Here is a 20,155-nt window from a genome sequence, read left to right on the forward strand (position 1 = left end):
ATATGAGAGGGAGCATAAAAATTGATATTTGCATCAACCCCAACATCAACCCCAACAGATGTCACCCCTAATCTGCAAGCATCAAATAATCTGCAAACATCAACTCCATCAACTACTCAAGGTGTTCCCCCATCAACTATTCAAGATGTTACAACACAGCCAACCAACCCGCTTACAGCAATTAAGTCAGCACTCCCCATTCCCCACCAATATTTATAGAAAGATGGCAGCTCTAACCATGCTTTGCTCACCCTACACCAGACTGTAAATGATGAGTGGGACTTCGTCGAAGCATCGCCAAGATTCTATCAATCTTACACGGGAAAAGACCCAAATACTCCAAGCCTTACATAGACATATGCATTTTTTCCTTTAAAAAGCAATATCATAAGTTTGTATCTATAACAGCTTTTTCTTTCAAGTAAGCAAGCTAGGCCAGACAATTTTTGTCAGACTTGTTATTTACTAAAGCTCTCTGCACTACAATATGTTCAATTCTGTTCTTCAGTATTATTAGGAAGCTTATCTGGGGGTGAATGTGAAAATCACCTTGCACAAGGCAAAATACTTGCCACAAAGACAGAGTAACCATAAGCTACAAAATGCAGTTATTCTGAAATTCTTAGGCAATGTTATTTACGGATAGTCCTCATTTACTAATCACAATTGGTGGTTGGTAAATGAGGCTGTCAACTCCATGGCTAAGAACCAATATTTCTAAATGAAAAATCATAAGACTCTCTTTGATTTATATCTCTTCTGCTTCCACTTTTAAGTGGTCATTAAATGGGACAATATGTGACTCGGGATGGGCTCCAACTTACCCCGCTGCTGGTTCGCTCTCTCCCACACGGGTGTGCCTTGTGGGTGCACATGCACTTCACACCCAAGTACAGTAACAAAAAATCCAGGGGAAAAAAAGATGGTGACCGCATGTACAGTACCAGAACTCAGCTTCTGCGCATGCTCAGAAGAAATTAATTAAAAAAAAAAATCAAAAAGAATTTTAAAAGAATTTTTAAAAAGATGGCAGTGCCCATGGGCCAGCACTGACTAATCTGGTTTTGTGATGTCATCGTGACATCACCAGCAGGTAACTACCAGTTTGGTCGAACTGGTCTGAACCCTGATGTGACTGCAACTTGCAATTTCACTTCCACATTCTCCATTAATTTTGCTTGTGGAAGCCATTCTGAAGCTCACAAATGGTGATCATGTGACTTTGGGATGCTAGGATGGTTAGAAATGTCAGTTCTGGAGCACCTGAATGGAAATCACATGGTTGCTGGAGACTGTAACAGCCATAAGTGCAAGAATTTGTCACAATCTAATGTAACTGTAACCAAGGTCTGTCAGTATTGCTAATTATTTATTTAAATCAGAATATTTCAATTTCATTTTTAAGATGGCTAGACTTCAACTTCCCCTTGCAGGCTGGAGAATTATGGAAAGTGAAGTTCATACATCTTAAAGCTGAGAAACACTGAGTAAACTATAGACATTTTTTTCTTGTTGGTTTTCTGACCAATTTCAACTTCTGAAAAAAAGTTTACAAAAATAAGCTCATTTTGCCTCAAAGCCCAGGAAAGTGCTACAAACTAATATCAACATTTCTATTATTAAATACTTCCAGCAGAAGTATTTCTATTGAATGTTTCCTGTTATTTCTGTTGACTCCCCGTATTCCCATCATTTCATACTTCTTCCTTCAACTTCAATCATATTCGTCTTTTGAGTACTTGTCTAACACACCTCTCTGCATGATCTCTTAGCTTGCATTTCCCCAATGCTCTAATTAATTCTTCTCCAGTTGATGTGCTTATCTTTTGAAATTCCAAATTCCACTAGTTATGTTTCCCATTGTTAAAAACGTTTTGAGAATGCTGCAGCCAGAATAATCATTTGTTGGTGATTTGGGAATGGAAGTGCTGCCCAAGATGGGAAACACGGCAATACAAGAATGAAAAGACGAAAACCAGATTCTAATCTCTCTGTCACCCACTACAAGACAAGAAAGTAATGAGGAATCATAACATAACACTTTTACTTCAGTACACTTATATTCTCCTTTAAAGTTGAAAGGTGAAGAAAGCCAACTAAAAGCATAATGAAAAGCTGCCTCCAGTGAGGTATTGGTTGAGATATAACTTTCTCTGTCCTGAGGTTTTTGCAGTTTAATGAACCATTCCAAATAGTTTTGGCTAGACTCCATCCCTTATTAAAAGGAAGTACAATGTATTGAATCAGGATATTGAGTTACATATTGCGTCTACTATATCTACTGAAACAGGGAGCAATTCTTCGGTAATGTAGGGTTGATGGGATGGGGATAGGCCATAACAAGTGCCTGATCCATGATCAAATGGATCTGGGACAAAAATGGTCTCCAACCTACCAGAAGGAGTGAGACTGATCAAATAGAGATTTTGTTTAAAAAATGTTTAAAATAAATCCATGCATGGAATTCCACAAAAGGATTGTAGCCACAATGTAAAACAATATACCAACTATTTCAGTATGACCACTCAATCATTTTTTCAAAATAAACACTGGCGTTTTTTAAAAAGAAAATGTAAAGCTTTCATATCTACCAAGGATTTGGTTTTCTTTAAAAATTCATATTCGGAATAGTAAGTGTTTATTGAAAATTATGGCAGCACTTTATGAACAATGTGGGCTCTGTTTTGTATTTGAAAGCAAGATGAAATGTCAGAAATGTCCTGATAGACAGACAGATAAAGATTAACTGAATAATATATAACTAGCTATCACAACTCATTCTGGTTAGAGCAATAATGGAATTTTGGAAAGCCCTAATAAAGAATTTTGAACAATCTTAACTGAATTGTCGGTGGGCATTTCCAATACACCTGTTTCCAGGGAAGGGCTGCAATTTTTTTAACTTCCACACTGTGGGCGTGGCTTATTCTGTGGGTGTGGATGGTGATGTGAACGGATAGGAGTCGCTTGATTGCCATGTGACCAGGTGGGAGTGGTTTGACAATCATGTGACTGGGGGTGGCTTAAAGGTCATGTGACTGGGTAGGAGTGGCTTACTGACCAAGATAAGTTTTCAAATAGGTGCTTGGATTCTTTTTCAGTTGATTAAGTCACATTATTTGAATAGCCACAAAAAGGACAAATGATAGATAGCATTATTTGCTGAGGAGCACAGTAACATTTTAAGGTTTTGTACTGAAGCCACAAAGTTCAGTATGATAACAGATTAGGCAAGTAGCTCAATTTTCTTTAACATTATGCCTGGTAACGCCCGACAATCAACCTTGAACCTGGACTTCTTTTTTCAACCTCTAGTCCCAGGAAGTAACATAGAAGTAGATCTGATTTAATTGGGTTGGATAATTAAGAGAGAAAGGATTCTGGTGTGTACCTTATAACACAATAGATTACTACATAAAGTTCTAGTTAACTCGGGCAAAATCAAATGAGCAATAACTACAAAGAATTTTAAAAGGTGCATTTAACACTAATATTAGAACTACAGAAGCAGAACTTGTAAAAGGAAGGTCTCACTCTTCTTTATTAATGAATTGGTTAGGGTGCAATAGAATATTTTGAATGTCCTTTCTCCAGGTTTTTCATCACATGGCCTAAGTTGCTATTTATGAAATTAACTCACAATAAACTTCCATTCTGTCTTTTGATTATTTATGGCTAATATTCATTCCATTATTTCATAGCCTACCCTTAATTTCTCATAAATTAGGAAGGACATATTTTTTAATATAAAGAAATAGGTATTTCAGCCAAATATATTATAGGGCAGTGATAGTGAACCTAGGGCATGGGTGCCACAGGTGACATGCGGAGCCATATCTGCTGGCACATGAGTTGTTGTCCTAACTTAAGTCCAACGTGCATATGTGTGCCAACCAGGTGATTTTTGGCTCACACAGAGGCTCTGGGAGGGCGTTTTTGGCTTCCAAAACCCTCCAGGGGGAGGGGGAGGGTGTTTTTACCCTTCTTCGGCTCCAGGGAAGCCTTTGAAGCCTGGGGAGGGTGAAACATGAGCCTACTGGGTCCACCAGAAGTTGGGAAACAGGCCATTTCCAGCCTCCAGAGGGCCTCCGGGGGGTGGGTGGAGGAATCTGTTCTTGCCCTTCCCAGGCATTGAATTATGGCTGTGGGCACTTGCGTATGCACGACAGTGCGTGCACACACTCTTTCAGCACCCCATCACTATTATAGGGCCTGTAATAATATAACAACTTCGTGTCATATACGTAGGCACTTTATTTTCAGTACTTATCATTGTCTGGCATTAGTTTCATTCTATTTCCTACTTCTGATTGATCTACCCTTCTCTAGAGACTCCTTTACATAGCAGCTTACTGCAATAACTGATGGACCTTTGCTCTTTAGTGGACATTCAGCATCAATACTGGAAATAATGTTTTAAATGCTCAGTGTACAAAAGTCACTATTATCAACAACTCCCCGAAATGGCATATTTTCAAGGACAAAACAATCAATAATTTGTCAAACTATTACAAAAATTAAAATAATTGTAATGTCAATAGACATACAATTTCTAAGATTTTCTTTTAGGATAGATAGAGAACAGCATTCAAGAAAGATGCAAAGAAATAGCTTATTGATTTGGATGGATAGATAAATTTTGACAATTATTTGGCGTAAGTTACAGCTCCTCCTAAATCCTGATATCATAACTAAAGACAACTAAAGACCTTCAGACTATTCAAAGAACAATGGACTCTGTGTAGGTAGTCTCAACTTATGGTCATAATTGAGCCCAAAATTTCTGTTAAGTGAGATATTTGTTAAGTGAGTTTTGCCCCAATTTATTATCTTTCTTGTTACAGTTGTTAAGTGAATCACCACAGTTGATAAGTTAGTAGCAGGGTTTTCTCATTAACTTTGCATGTCAAAAGGTTTTCACAAGACCTTGGGACACTGCAACGGTCATAAGCAGGATTCATTTGCCAAAGCACCTGAATATCGATTACATGATCACGGGGGTGCTACAAAGGTCGTAAGTGTAAACAAAACCCCAGGCATAAGTTACTTTTTTCAGTGTTGTTGTAACAGTTCACTAAATGAACTGTTGCAAGTCGAGGACTACTGTACTAGTAACACACGTGCAATATGACATTGGTTCTTGATGTTATACATATAGGCCTTCTAGCTCATGTTGTGTTTCCAATTAGATCAATGTAACAACTTCAATAACGTCTTTTTTTACTTTTATATCTCATTCAAGAATACAGTCCAATCTCTTCAGTTCTATACTTCCACAGTTATCACCACAGTTGATAAGTTAGTAGCAGGGTTTTTAAGTGAATCTGGCTTAATCACTATATGATTAAGTATCTCATATTCTCTTCCTCTTCTCTTTTGCCTTTTATTTTTACCACAGCTTTTCTGACTTTTTTTTTCATTTTCCAGTCTGGTTCATATGCTTTAAATTATCATCATTTTCTGTTGAACTAGTTTTCACTAGTTCAACAGAAAACTAGTTTAACTAGTTTTCACCTTCCCGGTTCCCACCCTCAAATCTTGGATAAAACACTTTATCAGTTCATTTGAGACTGATTCTTCTAAAGTAAAACTCCATGTTTGTGTAGCACTAAAACTTTTTGTCCACTTCAGATTGTGGGGAATTATTATCTATTGCTTTCCAAGTGCAAACTGAGCATCTACCTGTCTATCTTACATGCCCAGACAGTCCATAGCAAAAGAGGGCAAACTGCAAATATATAAAATGGAATGGAAATAAAACAGAGTGGTGAATAATTTAAAACTGTTATCATTTCTGAAGTTGCTGGTTAGATTATAGTTCTTTCCATTTAATTTTAAATGTAAAATGCCTAAGAATAACCTTCTACCACAGTTAGCTTAACATTCACTATAAAAATTGAGCAGCCCAACCATAATAATTTTATAATAATTTTCCTAAAATTTATGGGCCCAAAGATAGATGACATAGCAAAGCAGAGGCAAAAGGCCTACTGAGAAAAAGACTCAGATAAAACTCTTAGTGAAAAAAGCAGGAGCGTCAAGAGGCTTTAGTTTTCTTTATAACTGTTGATGACAGTATAATGATCTTTCAGCATCACTGGATTTCTCAAAGTTGAATTTGCCTGCAGTCTCTCACGGGAAACAAGGACAATGGCTGACTTCCAGAAAGCCTGGAAACTTGAGTGCCACCCTGCCTTAAAACATCCCAGTCATTTTTGGAACTTTATTTTTCCATAATGCATACTATTTATTTGGAGGTTCTGGCAGGGAGGCCCGCCTATTTGTATACCATTGACTGAAGATTGGTACACTCTTTCTACTGGGATGCTGGTTCTTTTCCAATGAGTGTACAGCTTCAAGAGGGACTGACATGAAGATGTGAAAGGGAAGAAAGCCTACCTAGCTAGTAAGATGAGCCAAATGAACCCTGGTGATATATGGAATTGATCACCAGTGTTGCATCAGATGGACCTCATATTCATCATGCACACCAGTATAGCCTTTGGTAGATCTGAGCATTTTAATAATGATAAAGCCAAAGAGATTCTCATAGATATAGGACGTTCTGAAACATATTCTGTTCAATCAACAGAACTCATGGAAAAATAAATTATTTTTCAATGGCCTCAGCAACCCTTTAAATAGTTGAACACTAATTCTTAATTTTCTGAGGGAGCATCAGTATATAGAAAAAGCTTGGCAGACATCAATGAGCAGTCAAGTAAAATAAGAAGTATAAACAGGGTAATTTGAACATATAGTTTTCAAATGTTACATTACATTTGGAAATAGTGAATACAACCTTCATTATAAGGAATCTTTTTGGTGAGATCTTCTTCGTATCCTTATAATGAAGGTTGTATTGCCTAGGGCCTGTTTATATATTTGATGTTTATCCCTGTATCACTTTAGTAACCTTGAAAAATAGATGGGGTCACTACTTCCGAAGTTGAGCCATTGGTCCATCTTAATAAATATCAACAATAATAGACAGAGTCCAGGATTTTAGGAAGTGGTCTCTCATAGCACAATTAGAAAAGCCAGGATTTGAATCTGGAACCTTCCCCACAGACCTTCCCCAGTGTTGAAAGAGAGTGACTTGCTCAAGGACACCCAATGTGTTTCACAACTGACTGGAATACAGATTGTACTATCTTGATTCTAATAAAGCTCATATAAACAGGATTTTTTAAAACCCAAATTGAACATACACATTGTTGAACATCTTATAGTACTTATCAGTCAACTTCAGTGTAGATCTTCTGCTTTAATATATCCTGCTTTAATTTACAGACTATACTAGCATATGATCCATCCACTAATAATGCTTTTTAAATTATTCTCCTGATAATTACAGAAAATCTGTTAAAATCACAAAACAAACACAACAATGGGCTTGTTTTCTAGAGGAATCATGTTACATTAGTTCAATGAGGTCAAATCTGTGTTCATAAAATTTTAGGCTGTTTTTGATATTTTAATATTACGGTGAAGTACCCAGGAGTTTTGCAATCTTTCATTCATTCATATCTATGTGAAGTCCTATTAACAGAAGACATTTTGCACCTCTCAAAATGATATGAATTGCAAATTAAAACATGTACGATAACATAAATTTATTCCTGATGGTCTACAAAAGTAGAAGGAAGTTTCTCCACTTTATGAATAAATACAAAGTTTTAAGGACATCACTGACACTACCAAACTAGTCAGCTGAAATGGGTGTGGTATCTGCAGCATCAACAGGTACTTTTGGAATAGATTATGGGGAACCACAACCAAATTCCCCCTTCCTCCATCAAGAGCTAACTAAAAATATAGCCATGTTTATTTCGCATGCTTAGAAAACGGAACTTTCAGTCACTGGATCCTTAGGGCATTCTAATATAATATGCAGCAAGTGAAAACAAATGGGTCGTGTGTTACTGAAGGCACTCTATTTAATAAAGTAGAAAGCAAGATTGGTACAGTATTTAGATACTTGTTGTCACTGACTTGGTCCATGACCGGCTGACATCTGTGCTCCATCTGACAGCAGCAGATTGGCATGCTCTGCACATGTCTTTTCAATTCCTGTCACATCTGTTTTTTTGCCGTTCTATACACATTCTACGCACATTGCATTATTTACTCAAGTGTGAACCTTTCAGTGGTGCTCATAAGGGGGATCTTCTCTTCACAAGTATATTCTGGAATGAATGCTGGATTCAACATTAGGGAGAGAAGATGACTGAACACTACTTCCTTTCAAGGAGCTCCTGAGACTGACTAACCCGTCTGTAGGCTGCAGAAAACGTAAGTCTCCCTCATACGTTTCATCCGCTGTTTACATTTACTTCACTGTTGATATGTTATCTAATTTAATATGCCTTTTATGTCTGCTCTGGTAACTTCCCAGTTAATAAAACTATTAAATAACTGCATTGTGAACTGCAAACATGCCTGAGGAAAAGCCTCAGTAGCCTTTGTGCTAGCAGTATACATAAATATGGCTCCCCCCCCCCTTTAAAAGCAGCCATTTAGTAAAAAGAATGCTATCATCAGCACAGGGACCTGAATTTCAAGAACTGTCAATAAGGAATACAGAATCCTTGTTTAGCGAAGCAAGCAATCTTCATTTTCCCCATTTATTAATGATTCAATATTGCAGTAAGCCAGCAATTAATAAATATGATAAACACAGCACTAGATATGTAAAAGACATCTTTTCTTGCGAAGTATAGAGGAATGAATATGCATTAATGTGTGTGTGTGTATATGTGTGTGTATATACACACACATATACATACACATACGTATACATACCCCAATAATTTACTTTCATTACTGTAGTATCTTAATAGAACTTTCCTTTTTCATTGAATCATTCATACAAGGCCTGCTAGTAGGTAATATAGTTATGTATAATTAAGTACTGAGCATGACTCTTTTAAGTTACACTCATTTATTTCTCTAAATTAAAAGGAAGGCAAGATTAATATCCAAATACTGCTAAACTAAAGACAGGCAAGCAGATTCACGTACAGACACATATGTGAAGTTATATACTCACCATTAGCACTGCAAAGTTACCGAAGTGAGTACTATGAAGAGTGGTAATATTGTCTGCAGAGCTAATTATGTGGCACCCTTCTCCCCACCAGCCTCCATGTCCATCTAGAAGGTCAAAAGCCCAAAAGACTGCAATGGGGTTTATGCCCTGGGTAAAGTGCTTCAGCGTTATAATAAGAGGACTGGTGAGGTTTCCGATATTGCACCCATCTGCCAAAGGAACAAACTGAATTAAAGCAATGAAGTGGAAAATGCTTTATTGCTATATCCTCTTCACAGAAGCCGATTGCAATTTTTGTACACGTACATAGACATTAGAGAGAGCAAAAACCCCTCTCCTGGTCTATCGGCAGAAAGCAATGTACAAAAGTTTGGAATAGTTAATATTGTTTACAACTGCCATTTTATTAGGTTAATCTGCAAATAACAATGCTACTTAAATGCCCTGAATCAAAACGATGGTTTCAAACAACAATAGATATTTAAACTAATCTCTTTGATAAAATTAACATCAGAGACAATTTCGTAGTTCAAAAATTAAATTATCACCTTCTAAAATGTGAATCCAATTTGGGATATAATGAAATGTTTGATAGATCATGGTATGAATGTTACTAAAAGGAGAGTATGAAATCCATTACTTTCATCAATAAAAATACTTACTATACCGAACATTTATCATTCCTAGAGGGCTACTGATGACTATCAATGTACATGCAACAGGACTGCAACTAATCTTTTTAGGATCCGGACTTTCTATGGGTATAATCAGAACTAAAAAGCAACATTCCATTTCCTCTTTCTTCACACACAATCCTCTTTTTTTTTACTTTCCGGTAAACTTTGGCAAGCCACAAAAGAGAATCCTATCATATTTACAATTTGCCAAGCTTCTCAGCTGTACAAGTTTCTTTTTAAAATGCGAAGACACCGGTAATAAAACACACATTTCTGTTAGAGCAGAAGCAATTTTCAGATCAGCATACCTGCGTGATACACTGCACCATTATACGAGATACTCTCATGTATAGCTAGGCTTTAGATTTTTTTTAAAAAAGCAATGCAAAACACTTACCTATTTTAATGAAGACTACGGGTGTGCCAATGACCCTCTGCTTCCCATAACCTGCAAGGTGAGACGAGTTTGCGGTGTTGGGAAAGAGTTTTCCATTCCGAAAGGCAATAAACTGTAGCTTGCAAGAGGAGTTATCAACAGATTGCCAGGCTGCAGATGAGGAAAAGACAGACTGTGGCAAATGAACTGAAGCTATTGCCACAGCATTCTGTACAATGAGAAGGGGGGGGGGGGGAAGAGGAGGGAGGGAGAGAGAGAGAGAGAAAGAGAGAGAGAGAGATTTTAAAATGCAAATCACAACAGGGCTGCTTTCATTATATTTTAAACTCCTGTACGAGCAAATGTGCTCTGCTTCAATTTTCCAGCATGCTAGAAACAACCAAAGGAGCAGGAGCTGTAACCATGGGAATAGGACTGGTACAGTGCATATTAAAACAGAAAACGTTTTGATTGAATGTGAAGATCTTTATGGTCAAGCTCCCTGCTGCAGAGGTGAGAATGGTTCTTACCATGCCTGCTAGAGGGTCCATCAACACTGCAGATCTGATTTAAAGAGACAACCTCTCCCAGGTTTCCTTGTTCACTTAAAACAGAATCAGACAACTTACAGCAAAATTGCATCTTTTTGAAAGGATAATTACAGGAGACTGAAATGCATTTTATTAGTAGCTAAAACTGCACCAGGGAATGGGTTTAAATTGAGGTGTCTGGTGCAGTCAATTTCATATTTCTTGTGGGACTATGATTTCCTCCTTTAAAAAAATTACTCAGTTCTCTAATGCAGACTTGCAAAATCACATATCCTTAACCCTAACATGCTAGGAGAAGCAAAGATATTCAGGCTATTAAAACACAAAATATGTAACTGAGTTGTAACTGTCATTTTAGGTTACTGAAACATGCGCAGATTGGCATTATTAAATTAATGATTTCCCCACCAAGTAGTTGTTTCTCCCCTTACACAAATATAACCTTGTTGTCATTAAGGCCAGACACATATATGGCAGTAGAGTAGGGTGGGAGACACAGAGCGCAAAACACTGCCTGAGATTTATAAGCTCTGGTATGAAAAAATACAACAGCAGCATGAAGAATGAGTAGGCTTCATTTCTCTGATACTAAAATGCGGCACCTGTAGTATAACACTGTCCCATAATTTTAAAAGACAGAATATTTTTGAAAATGGCAATTCATCTCATCAAAGTTTTACAGTTGCATTCACATGTACAATGTTAAAACAAGCAATTACAGTAGCAAGCAGCTTTAGGTGTACAAAACTACACAATCACAAATAATCATCATGAAAGAAGTGACAAACCAGAGCTTGAGTTGTTGAAGTTGTAATACACAAAACACTTTTCCTTTAGAAGCCAAGGAGGCAGTGCAATCACCCACTTAATTTTAAGGCCCCGATCTATTAGAGTGATATTTTAACTCAAGTAGCATGGGCACCCCCAAAGGACAGTAAGTATCCGGTATGATTTAATATTATTTCTGCAATATAAAACTGCTTTCTTTTTTATTTTAACAATCAACATCGAAATATGGTTCTCCCTATTCAGGATGATTACATGTAAATTCTTCCCACAAAAGTATGAAATTTTGCGAAAATCTGTATTTTTACCCCCAAAGCCTACTAGGTTTTCTATCTCTGCTTAAATTCTTACATGTCAAGTTAAATCAAGTAAAAGTAGCTTAATGCAGACACCCAACACACAAAGGTCACACACCATCTTAGATGATGGTGATTGTGAAACTAGAGAGGCCTGTGGTACACTTTCATTCATTGTGAATGCAGAAAGCAGTAGCCATATTTTTACTAGGATAAATTTTGTTATCACTACCATGAAAACACAAATCCCTGATTATGGATCACAGGACTATGAAACCCTGACTGAATTTGATTTTATTACGGTTTTCTGCTGTTCTGCAGACACAGTATGTCTACTTTTTAAGTCTTACTGATTATTTGCACATACTTATCTCACCTGAAATCTGGGATGTCTTATCGTTTCATAGACAATCAAATATAAGATGAGCAAACAACTTACTCAAAATCTACCTCAAGAACTAAGAAACTAGCTTATAAATAGACAACTGAACTAATCAGGTTATACAGAAATTGAAAAGACTGCAGAAAGTATTCAAAAATAAGAATAAACAGATATTATAAACACACAGTGAACCTGGTTTGAAGTACTGGGGGTCAACGAAGCAGTTTGTTAAGCAAAAAAACCTTTCAGGAACCAATGGGTTAATGATGCTGACTAAAGCATACCCTAATAAAGAAGAATATTTGTAGCTTAGGGTTGACAGGAGGATCCTTGGTGCTCTCTGAACCTGTTTGTTTTCTTGCAGATGTTTCATCATCCAAACCTGGTAACCTAGTTTTTCTTCTGCAAGAAAACAAGCAAGTTCAGAGAGCACCAAGGACCGCTAAAATATCCCATTTCTGATCTTTTTGTTTTATTTATTTTATTTGTTTGTCAATCATGTATTAAGATAGTAGGCACTGGTATAAACATAAACATTAACATTAGGTTAATTAGGCAATAGGACATTAGGACAGGGATGGTAGGCACAATGGGGACTTCTTAGGAATGGGGTGAGGTCGACTGTAGATTGTCTAAGGCAGTGGTTCTCAATGTGGGGCCCATGCCCCATGGGGGGGGAATTTGACTTTTAATGGGAGCAAGTGGAGCCTTGTTTAAAGCAAGTTAATGGCCTTTTAGACTTCCTCTGCATGTGTAGAGTTCACTTTTTGAATACAGTAAGAATTATATGTCTGGGGAGCATCAGAATTTTAGAGATGCTTGGGTGGGGCATGGCCAAAAAAAGGTTGGGAACCACTGGTCTAAGGTTAAAGATTTTGGGGTTTGGGGAAGAAACCACAGAATCAGGTAGTGCATTCCAGGCATTTGATTTCTGAACTTAACTCCAGACTTCTTAATGTTATCATTGATCTGTCCTGTCCACCATGATGCAGCAGCTTGTCACTACGTTTGCTGAATCAGTCCCAAATATTCATGAAACCAATATGGCCTATTCATCCCTGGACATCTGCTTCAGCTGCTCCTGGGGGCCTTTGAAGAAGTAGATGTGATCTTTAACTGGAACAGCTGGAACAGAGGATGGTGCTTCTTGTGGCAAGCCAGCCCTTGTACGAAAACCTCAAAGGCAGAGACACCAAAGGGAATTGCCCCTTGGAAGGAGCCCCCTATCAAATGAACCAAGGGTGAGAGCTGATTAATCTTTTTATTTTTACAATTATGTGCCTGGAATAGTTCTGTAATAATATTATGGTAAGGGTGAAGGGACTTAATTTAGCATAATGGCAGATAAAAGTATGGTATAGGACAGGGATGGTGAACCTATGGCACTGTGCCACAAATGCCATGCGAGCCATTACCCTAGCTCAGCTCCAATGTGCATGTGTGTGTCGGCCAGTTGATTTTCTGCTCACCCGGAGCCTCTGGGAGGACAATTTCGACTTCTGGAGAGTCTCCAGGGGGATGGGGAAGGGCATTTTTACTTCTAGAGCCTGGGGAGGGCAAAAAATGAGACTACTAGGCCCACCAGAGTTTGGGAAATGGGCTGTTTCAGGACTCCAGAAGGCCTCTGGGTGGGGCAGGGGAAGCCACATTCACCATCCTCAGGCATTGAATTATGGTTGTGGGCACTCGCGTATGGACGATAGCACAAACACATGTGCTTTAGGCACCTGAGGGAAAAAAGGTTTGCCATCACTGGTATAGGAGGAACAATATCTCTTCTTCAGAAGCATTATGGTAGCCTTACCCTCTAGCTTGCATGTACTGTTGCTTAGTGTATGTGTACTTAGTACAAGTTATATTAGAGCCAGGATCTCAAATTAAAATACAAATTATATTTTGCATTCAAAGCTTTCTGTTTATTCCAAATACTAATCTTGAAATTTTGTATCATGTGTTGGGTATTCAAGACAGACTGGGGATTTTGTTGCTTATACTGTATAGCAACACATGCTGTCCATCTTGCTGATCAAGTGTTCCTACCTGAGCTGGCAAGAGTTGCCTTGAACTTGGTGCTGGGGAGTGTTAGTATCATAGTTATGAAGGATTTCAACATCCGTGTTGGTCTTCTTTGGTTGAAGCTACTGAGGACAGACCACATCCTCTTGGGATTTTAGGCTTACAGTGATTCTCTGCAGGGATGGAACCATCAGAATAGCTCACATATCAATTCCAATGGATTTCAAAGGGCTCAATGAAGTAATCCAATCGGAATGATTGGTTATTTCCATCAATATCTGATTCTTTTGTGAAATATGACACTACTTGAAACAATAACTTCTGAGCATCTTTTCCCATGTGCATTCATTCAATTGGTATAAATTTTAGCTGAAGGAAATGGAGCAAGTAAGGAAAACTCATCTTGCATCTGACTGAACACTAGTAAAAGCTAATTATCAAGTCTGCTCTGTAGTGATTATGGTTAAACAGCCATTTTTCTCTTTGTGTCATCTCAGTGTCACCCAGTGGAGCTTTTTCAGTGATTTAAGACCTTTTGGGACCTGGCCCAGTTACATTTTGTATAGAACCCTCAGTAGCTCACTATGATAAGTTGGTTACACATTTATATGGCAACATTGATTACATTCTTAGACTCTAGGATACAGCAGTTCAGTTTGAAGAGATGTCCAGAATTATCTCATCAGACAACTTTGATTGAGTTTAATTTTAAAGACTGGTTTTAGAAAAAAGATTCACAGGCAAGATTAGTCAACCACATGATGATTGCTCCTTGCCTTTGTCAAATATTCCATCTAATAGGAAGGTGGTGTTCAGATGGATTATAAATAATGCATTATATATGTATAAATAATACATACATTCATACAGCAATTATGAATTCTTCTTTAGAAGGAGGAATGGCCCCTCTTTCTATAAAGAAGGCTCTGGTGAGACTACTTATCAAGATATTGTAACCGAATCCATAAGACCTATATGATTATAGGCCAGTGGGCAACATTGTTTCCTAGAATTAAACGTGCAGTGGATGACCAGTTCCAGACACTCCTGGATGAAACATATTTTGTAGTTTCATATCAACTGATGTTTGGGCCTTAATCCACTGTTGAATGGTCTTTCCTAGGGGATAGGAGAAATGAAATGTCAAAATGAAATGCCAAAGCCCACTGCAACAACATTGCAAAAAAAAATCTTCCAGAGTTGTTAACATAATCCTATGTAGCTTCTTCTCCGATAATATCACTCTACTAACCAAAGCATAGAAAACCTTCGCCAGACCAATCCTTGAATACAGCTCATCTGTCTGGAACCCACACTACATTTTGGACATAAATACCTTAGAAAGCATCCAGAGATACAGCGGTACCTCAAGATACGAACTTAATTGGTTCCAGTGGGAGGTTCGTAAGACGAAAGGTTCGTAAGTCGAAACATTGTTTCCCATAGGAAACAATGTAAAGTCAATTAATCCGTGCAACAACAAAAAAACCCCGCAAAAAAACGCTGCCGCCCGGCTGTCACCTTTTAAAACAGCCGGGGGGGCTTCCCAGCAACCTCCCGAACCCGGAAGTTTGGCAAAATTTCGGGGTTCGGGAGGCTGCTGGGAAGCCCCGCAGCCCGGCTGTCACCTTTTAAAACAGCCGGGAGGCTTCCCAGCAGCCTCCTGAACCGCAATGCCAAACTCTCCACGCACTTCGCCCTGAATGCCTCCTGGCTCAAGCCCGCCTTTGGGTTATCGGCTGGGGGTGGGGAGCAGGAGGACCTTCCTAACTCCCTCCTCCCCGAGCCGAAAACCCAAAGGCGGTCTGCTGCCGCCCGCCTGAGCCAGAGGCATACAGGGCGTGGAGGAATGAGAAGCTCAAACGCCGGTGGCTTCAGCTTCCCATTCCTCCATGCATTCCTCCATGCACTCCTTCCAGGAAAACGCCTCCGGGGGGGGGGCTGGGCTGGGCGTTTTCCTGGAAGGAGTGCCATCCACCACCGAGCTTTTCGTAATCTGTTTCAATTTTCTTCACTCCCCCCCCCAACATTCCCCGCCTTTCTTCGCTTGACTGGCCGGAGGACATGACATTCACTGCCTCCCGTGCCTCCTTCGGCTTTGCGATTGGGCAGAGCAGCGGGAGGCGCATCCAATCGCAAAGCCGAAGGAAGCACGGGAGGCAGTGAATGTCATGTCCTCCGGCCAGTCAAGCGAAGCAAGGTGGGTAATGTTGGGGGGGGGGGAGTGAAGAAAATTGAAACAGATTACGAAAAGCTCGGTGGTGGATGGCACTCCTTCCAGGAAAACGCCCAGCCCAGCCCCCCCGGAGGCGTTTTCCTTGGAAGGAGTGCCATCACCACCACCGAGCTTTTCGTAATCTGTTTCAATTTTCTTCACTCCCCCCCCCCAACATTCCCTGCCTTGCTTCGCTTGAATGGACATGACATTCACCGCCTCCCGTGCCTCCTTCGGCTTTGCGATTGGGCAGAGCGGTGGGAGGCACGTCCAATCGCAAATCACTCCTTCCAGGAAAACGCCTCCGGGGGGGGCTGGGCTGGGCGTTTTCCTTGGCGATCTTCTGATCTTCCCTTGGCTTCCCTGGCCGCTTCCCTGGCCGCCTGGTGCTGCGATCTTTCGATCTTCCCTTGGCGATCTTCCAATCTTCCCTGGCCTCCCTGGCCGCTTCCCTGGCCGCCTGGCGCTGCGATCTTCCGATCGCAGCGCCAGGCAGCCAGGGAAGATCGGAAGATCGCCAAGGGAAGATTGGAAGATCGCAGCGCCAGGCGGCCAGGGAAGCCAAGCCGGGAGCGGCGGCGACGCTGCTCCAGTTGCCTGGTCCTCTCCTGCCTCCCACGCTGATGTTCCCCGCTGCATCAGGCGCTGCCAGCCCCGAGTCGGACACACCCTCGCCGCCGCGCCCAGCCGCTGCCCGCCTCGTCCTAGCCGGAGCCTGAGCCGGCCCGCTCGGTCACGCCTCCTCGCCCGCCCACCCGCCCAGGATGCAGACCTGCTGCCTCTCCCCGCGCCCGCCGCCGGCCCGATCCTGCGCCTCCTGCTTCCCCCCCCAGCCAAAAATACAAAGGCGGTCTGCCGCCGCCCGCGGAGCAATGGGAAACTGAAGCCGCTGGCGGTTTCAGACTCCCTTTGCTCCACGCTGCTCCGCCCTGCCTGTCATGCGGCGGCAGACCGTCTTTGTGTTTTTTGCTGAGGGGGGGAGCAGGAGGACCTTCCTGACTCCCTCCCCCAGCGTCAGACCTCCTGCCCTCCCTCCCAGCCAAAAACCCAAAGCGGCCTCCTGAACGTTTTCCATCTTACGTACCTGCCGCCACCGCCGAGAAGCCCCGCAGCCCGGCTGTCACATTTTAAAACAGCCGGGTGGCTTCCCAGCAGCCTCCAGAAGCCGAACGCCAAACCCGAACTTCCGGGTTTGGCTTCGGGAGGCAACTGGGAAGCCCCCTGGCTGTTTTAAAAGGTGACAGCCGGGCTGCGGGGCTTCCCAGCAGCCTCCGGAATGCCGAACCCGGAAGTTTGGGTTTGCCGTTCGTAACACGGAAAAAGTTCGTAAGAAGAGGCAAAAATTTTCTGAACCCCGGGTTCGTATCTCGGGTTGTTCGTAAGATGAGGGGTTCGTATCTTGAGGTACCACTGTACTTTACAAGAAGAATCCTCCACTCCTTTACTCGCAACAGAATACCGTACATATCCAGACTCGAAATCCTAGGCTTACAAAGCCTAGAGCTTCGCCGCCTTAAACACGATCTATGCATAGCCCATAAAATCATCTGCTACAATCTTCCTGTCAATGACTACTTCAGCTTCAACCACAACAATACACGAGCACATCACAGATATAAACTCAGAGTTAATTGCTCCAAACTCGATTGTGGAAAATATGACTTCAGCAATTGAGTTGTTAATTCACTACTAGACTATTGCTTCATCACCAAACCCCCAAAGCTTTACCCTTAGACTATCCTCTGTTGACCTCACCCAATTTCTAAAAGGTCAGTAAGAGGCGTGCATAAGTGCACCTGCGTGCCTACCATCCCTGTCCTAAGTTTCTCATGCATATAAATAATGTTCTTTCTTTGTGTATTACCAATATGTACTTGACAAATTGAATGAATGAATGAATGAATGAATGAATGAATGAATGAATGAATGAATGAATGAAATGTTGCTTCTCCTGGATCTTTCAATACCACTGACCACATATTCTTGACAGGTTGTCCCCAGGTGATTGAGGAGGAAACACCTTTAAACTCATACCTGAATTGCTATCTCCATTTCTGCTCTATCTTATAGCTTTTTGGGTTTCAAAAGTTTGATTTCTCCACATGCTGTTTAACATCCACATGAAATGACTGAGTGAGATCATTCAGAGATTTAAAGTAAAATGTCATCTGTAACTGAACTCAAATTCATATTTTCCCTCACATCCATGTGAAGCAGTAAAATTGCAGAAACATACCCTGGCAATGCTGATGGACTGGATGAGGGCTAACAAACTAAAGATCAACCCAGACAACATGAAAATTGTACTAGTGCTATTAGCAATTGACTAGTATAGATACAGACAATCTATTCTCTGGTAATACAGTATTTGGCTTAGTACATTGTACTACCCTAATGGCTTTCAGGAAGTCAGTGAAAATTGGACATTTACAGAGATTTCGAGTACGGTAGGTATGATTAGGGATATATCAAGCACTAGGGAAATTAAGAGATTCAGGCAGTTCAAATGAGCATAAATATTTATTACAAGCTTAGTTCTCTACAAGAGCCTGGCCAAGTGACCCTAAAGGGAATGCATGGAAATTAAGAAAGGTATTCAAGAAGGGCTAGACTTAGAAGTCTTGTGGGCGCACAGGGAATTGTGACTTTTGACATGTTTGACCCCACCCTCAGCTTAACCTGATCATCTCTTACACTTATTGTGTACTTGGATGTGGGTATTAAGATGATGTTCTATTTTGTTTGATTTTATAGGTTTTATGCTCAGGTTTTGTACACTGTTGAGACATCTTAATGTATATAAATATGGCAAGTGAGTAAATGAATTAGAAATTTCAGTAAATACAAATACACTGCTCAAAAAAAATAAAGGGAACACTTAAACAACACAATATAACTCCAAGTAAATCAAACTTCTGTGAAATCAAACTGTCCACTTAGGAAACAACACTGATTGACAATCAATTTGTTGTGCACATTCAACTTTCTACAGAACAAAGTATTCAATGAGAATATTTCATTTATTCATGTCTAGGGTGTGTTGAGTGTTCCCCCTTTTTTTGAGCAGTGTATATAAGAACTGCGCAATATGAACTTGTCACATCACATTTTTATGCATTTTGCTTGATTCCACTTCATTTCTTGTCCCAATTTCAGGTGCTTGTTTTAATCTATAAAGCTCTTCGGGGCTTGGGAGCACCACACCACACTTTCTCTCATATGTTATTACCTATATCCCAAGATAATCTTCAGACAATTTGGTTTGTGTGCCCACTGTGACCGAAATGTGGCTAGTAACTGCCCAACAACTTTTGAATACCCTTCTCTGCTTTTGTGAGGTATTAAAGACATTTCTCTTTGATTTGGCAGATTGAAACATCCTTATTCTGGGGATCAGTAAGAGGGGAAAACATTGGAGCGGTTGGGAATGTTTTTAACAAGTTTTGTGGTACTGTATTATTAGTTGTGTTTTAGTTAAATGTTGTGTTTTAGTTAAGTCTGTGCATTGCCGTCTGTCCTTGATAATTGTATATGTATTTGTTAAAAGGGCATTATAAATAAACATCATCATCATCACCACCACCACTATTTTTGTGCTTGTTGTTGTTGTTGTTGTTGTTATTATTATTATTATTATTGGTCAGCTATGCTTGGCAGCAGATACTTTAGCAAATAAATTATTTTCTCATTGCTTTTTACAATAATATTGTAATTTTTAAGTTATGACCACTGCTTTTCTTTGCTATTGTTTTGCTACTTCATTTGATCATATATACAGCTTTAATAGACAATTTAGACAATAAG

At 40.1% G+C, this 20,155-nt stretch overlaps 1 protein-coding gene across 1 annotated transcript in view; it reads right to left on the reverse strand.

Moving 5' to 3' along the window:
* The window catches only part of ADGRA1 (adhesion G protein-coupled receptor A1), a 549,068-nt gene that overhangs the window by 121,002 nt on the left and 407,911 nt on the right, over positions 1-20,155 (reverse strand). The window contains exons 13-14 of the mRNA XM_070752445.1: positions 10,127-10,334; positions 9,053-9,261 (exon numbers count right to left, since the gene is read on the reverse strand). Of these exons, the coding sequence (XP_070608546.1) occupies positions 9,053-9,261; positions 10,127-10,334 (417 nt within the window). The remainder of the gene's footprint in view (positions 1-9,052; positions 9,262-10,126; positions 10,335-20,155) is intronic.

The sequence above is a fragment of the Erythrolamprus reginae genome, chromosome 5 (assembly GCF_031021105.1).
Source record: "Erythrolamprus reginae isolate rEryReg1 chromosome 5, rEryReg1.hap1, whole genome shotgun sequence".
NCBI classification, from domain to species: domain Eukaryota; kingdom Metazoa; phylum Chordata; class Lepidosauria; order Squamata; family Dipsadidae; genus Erythrolamprus; species Erythrolamprus reginae.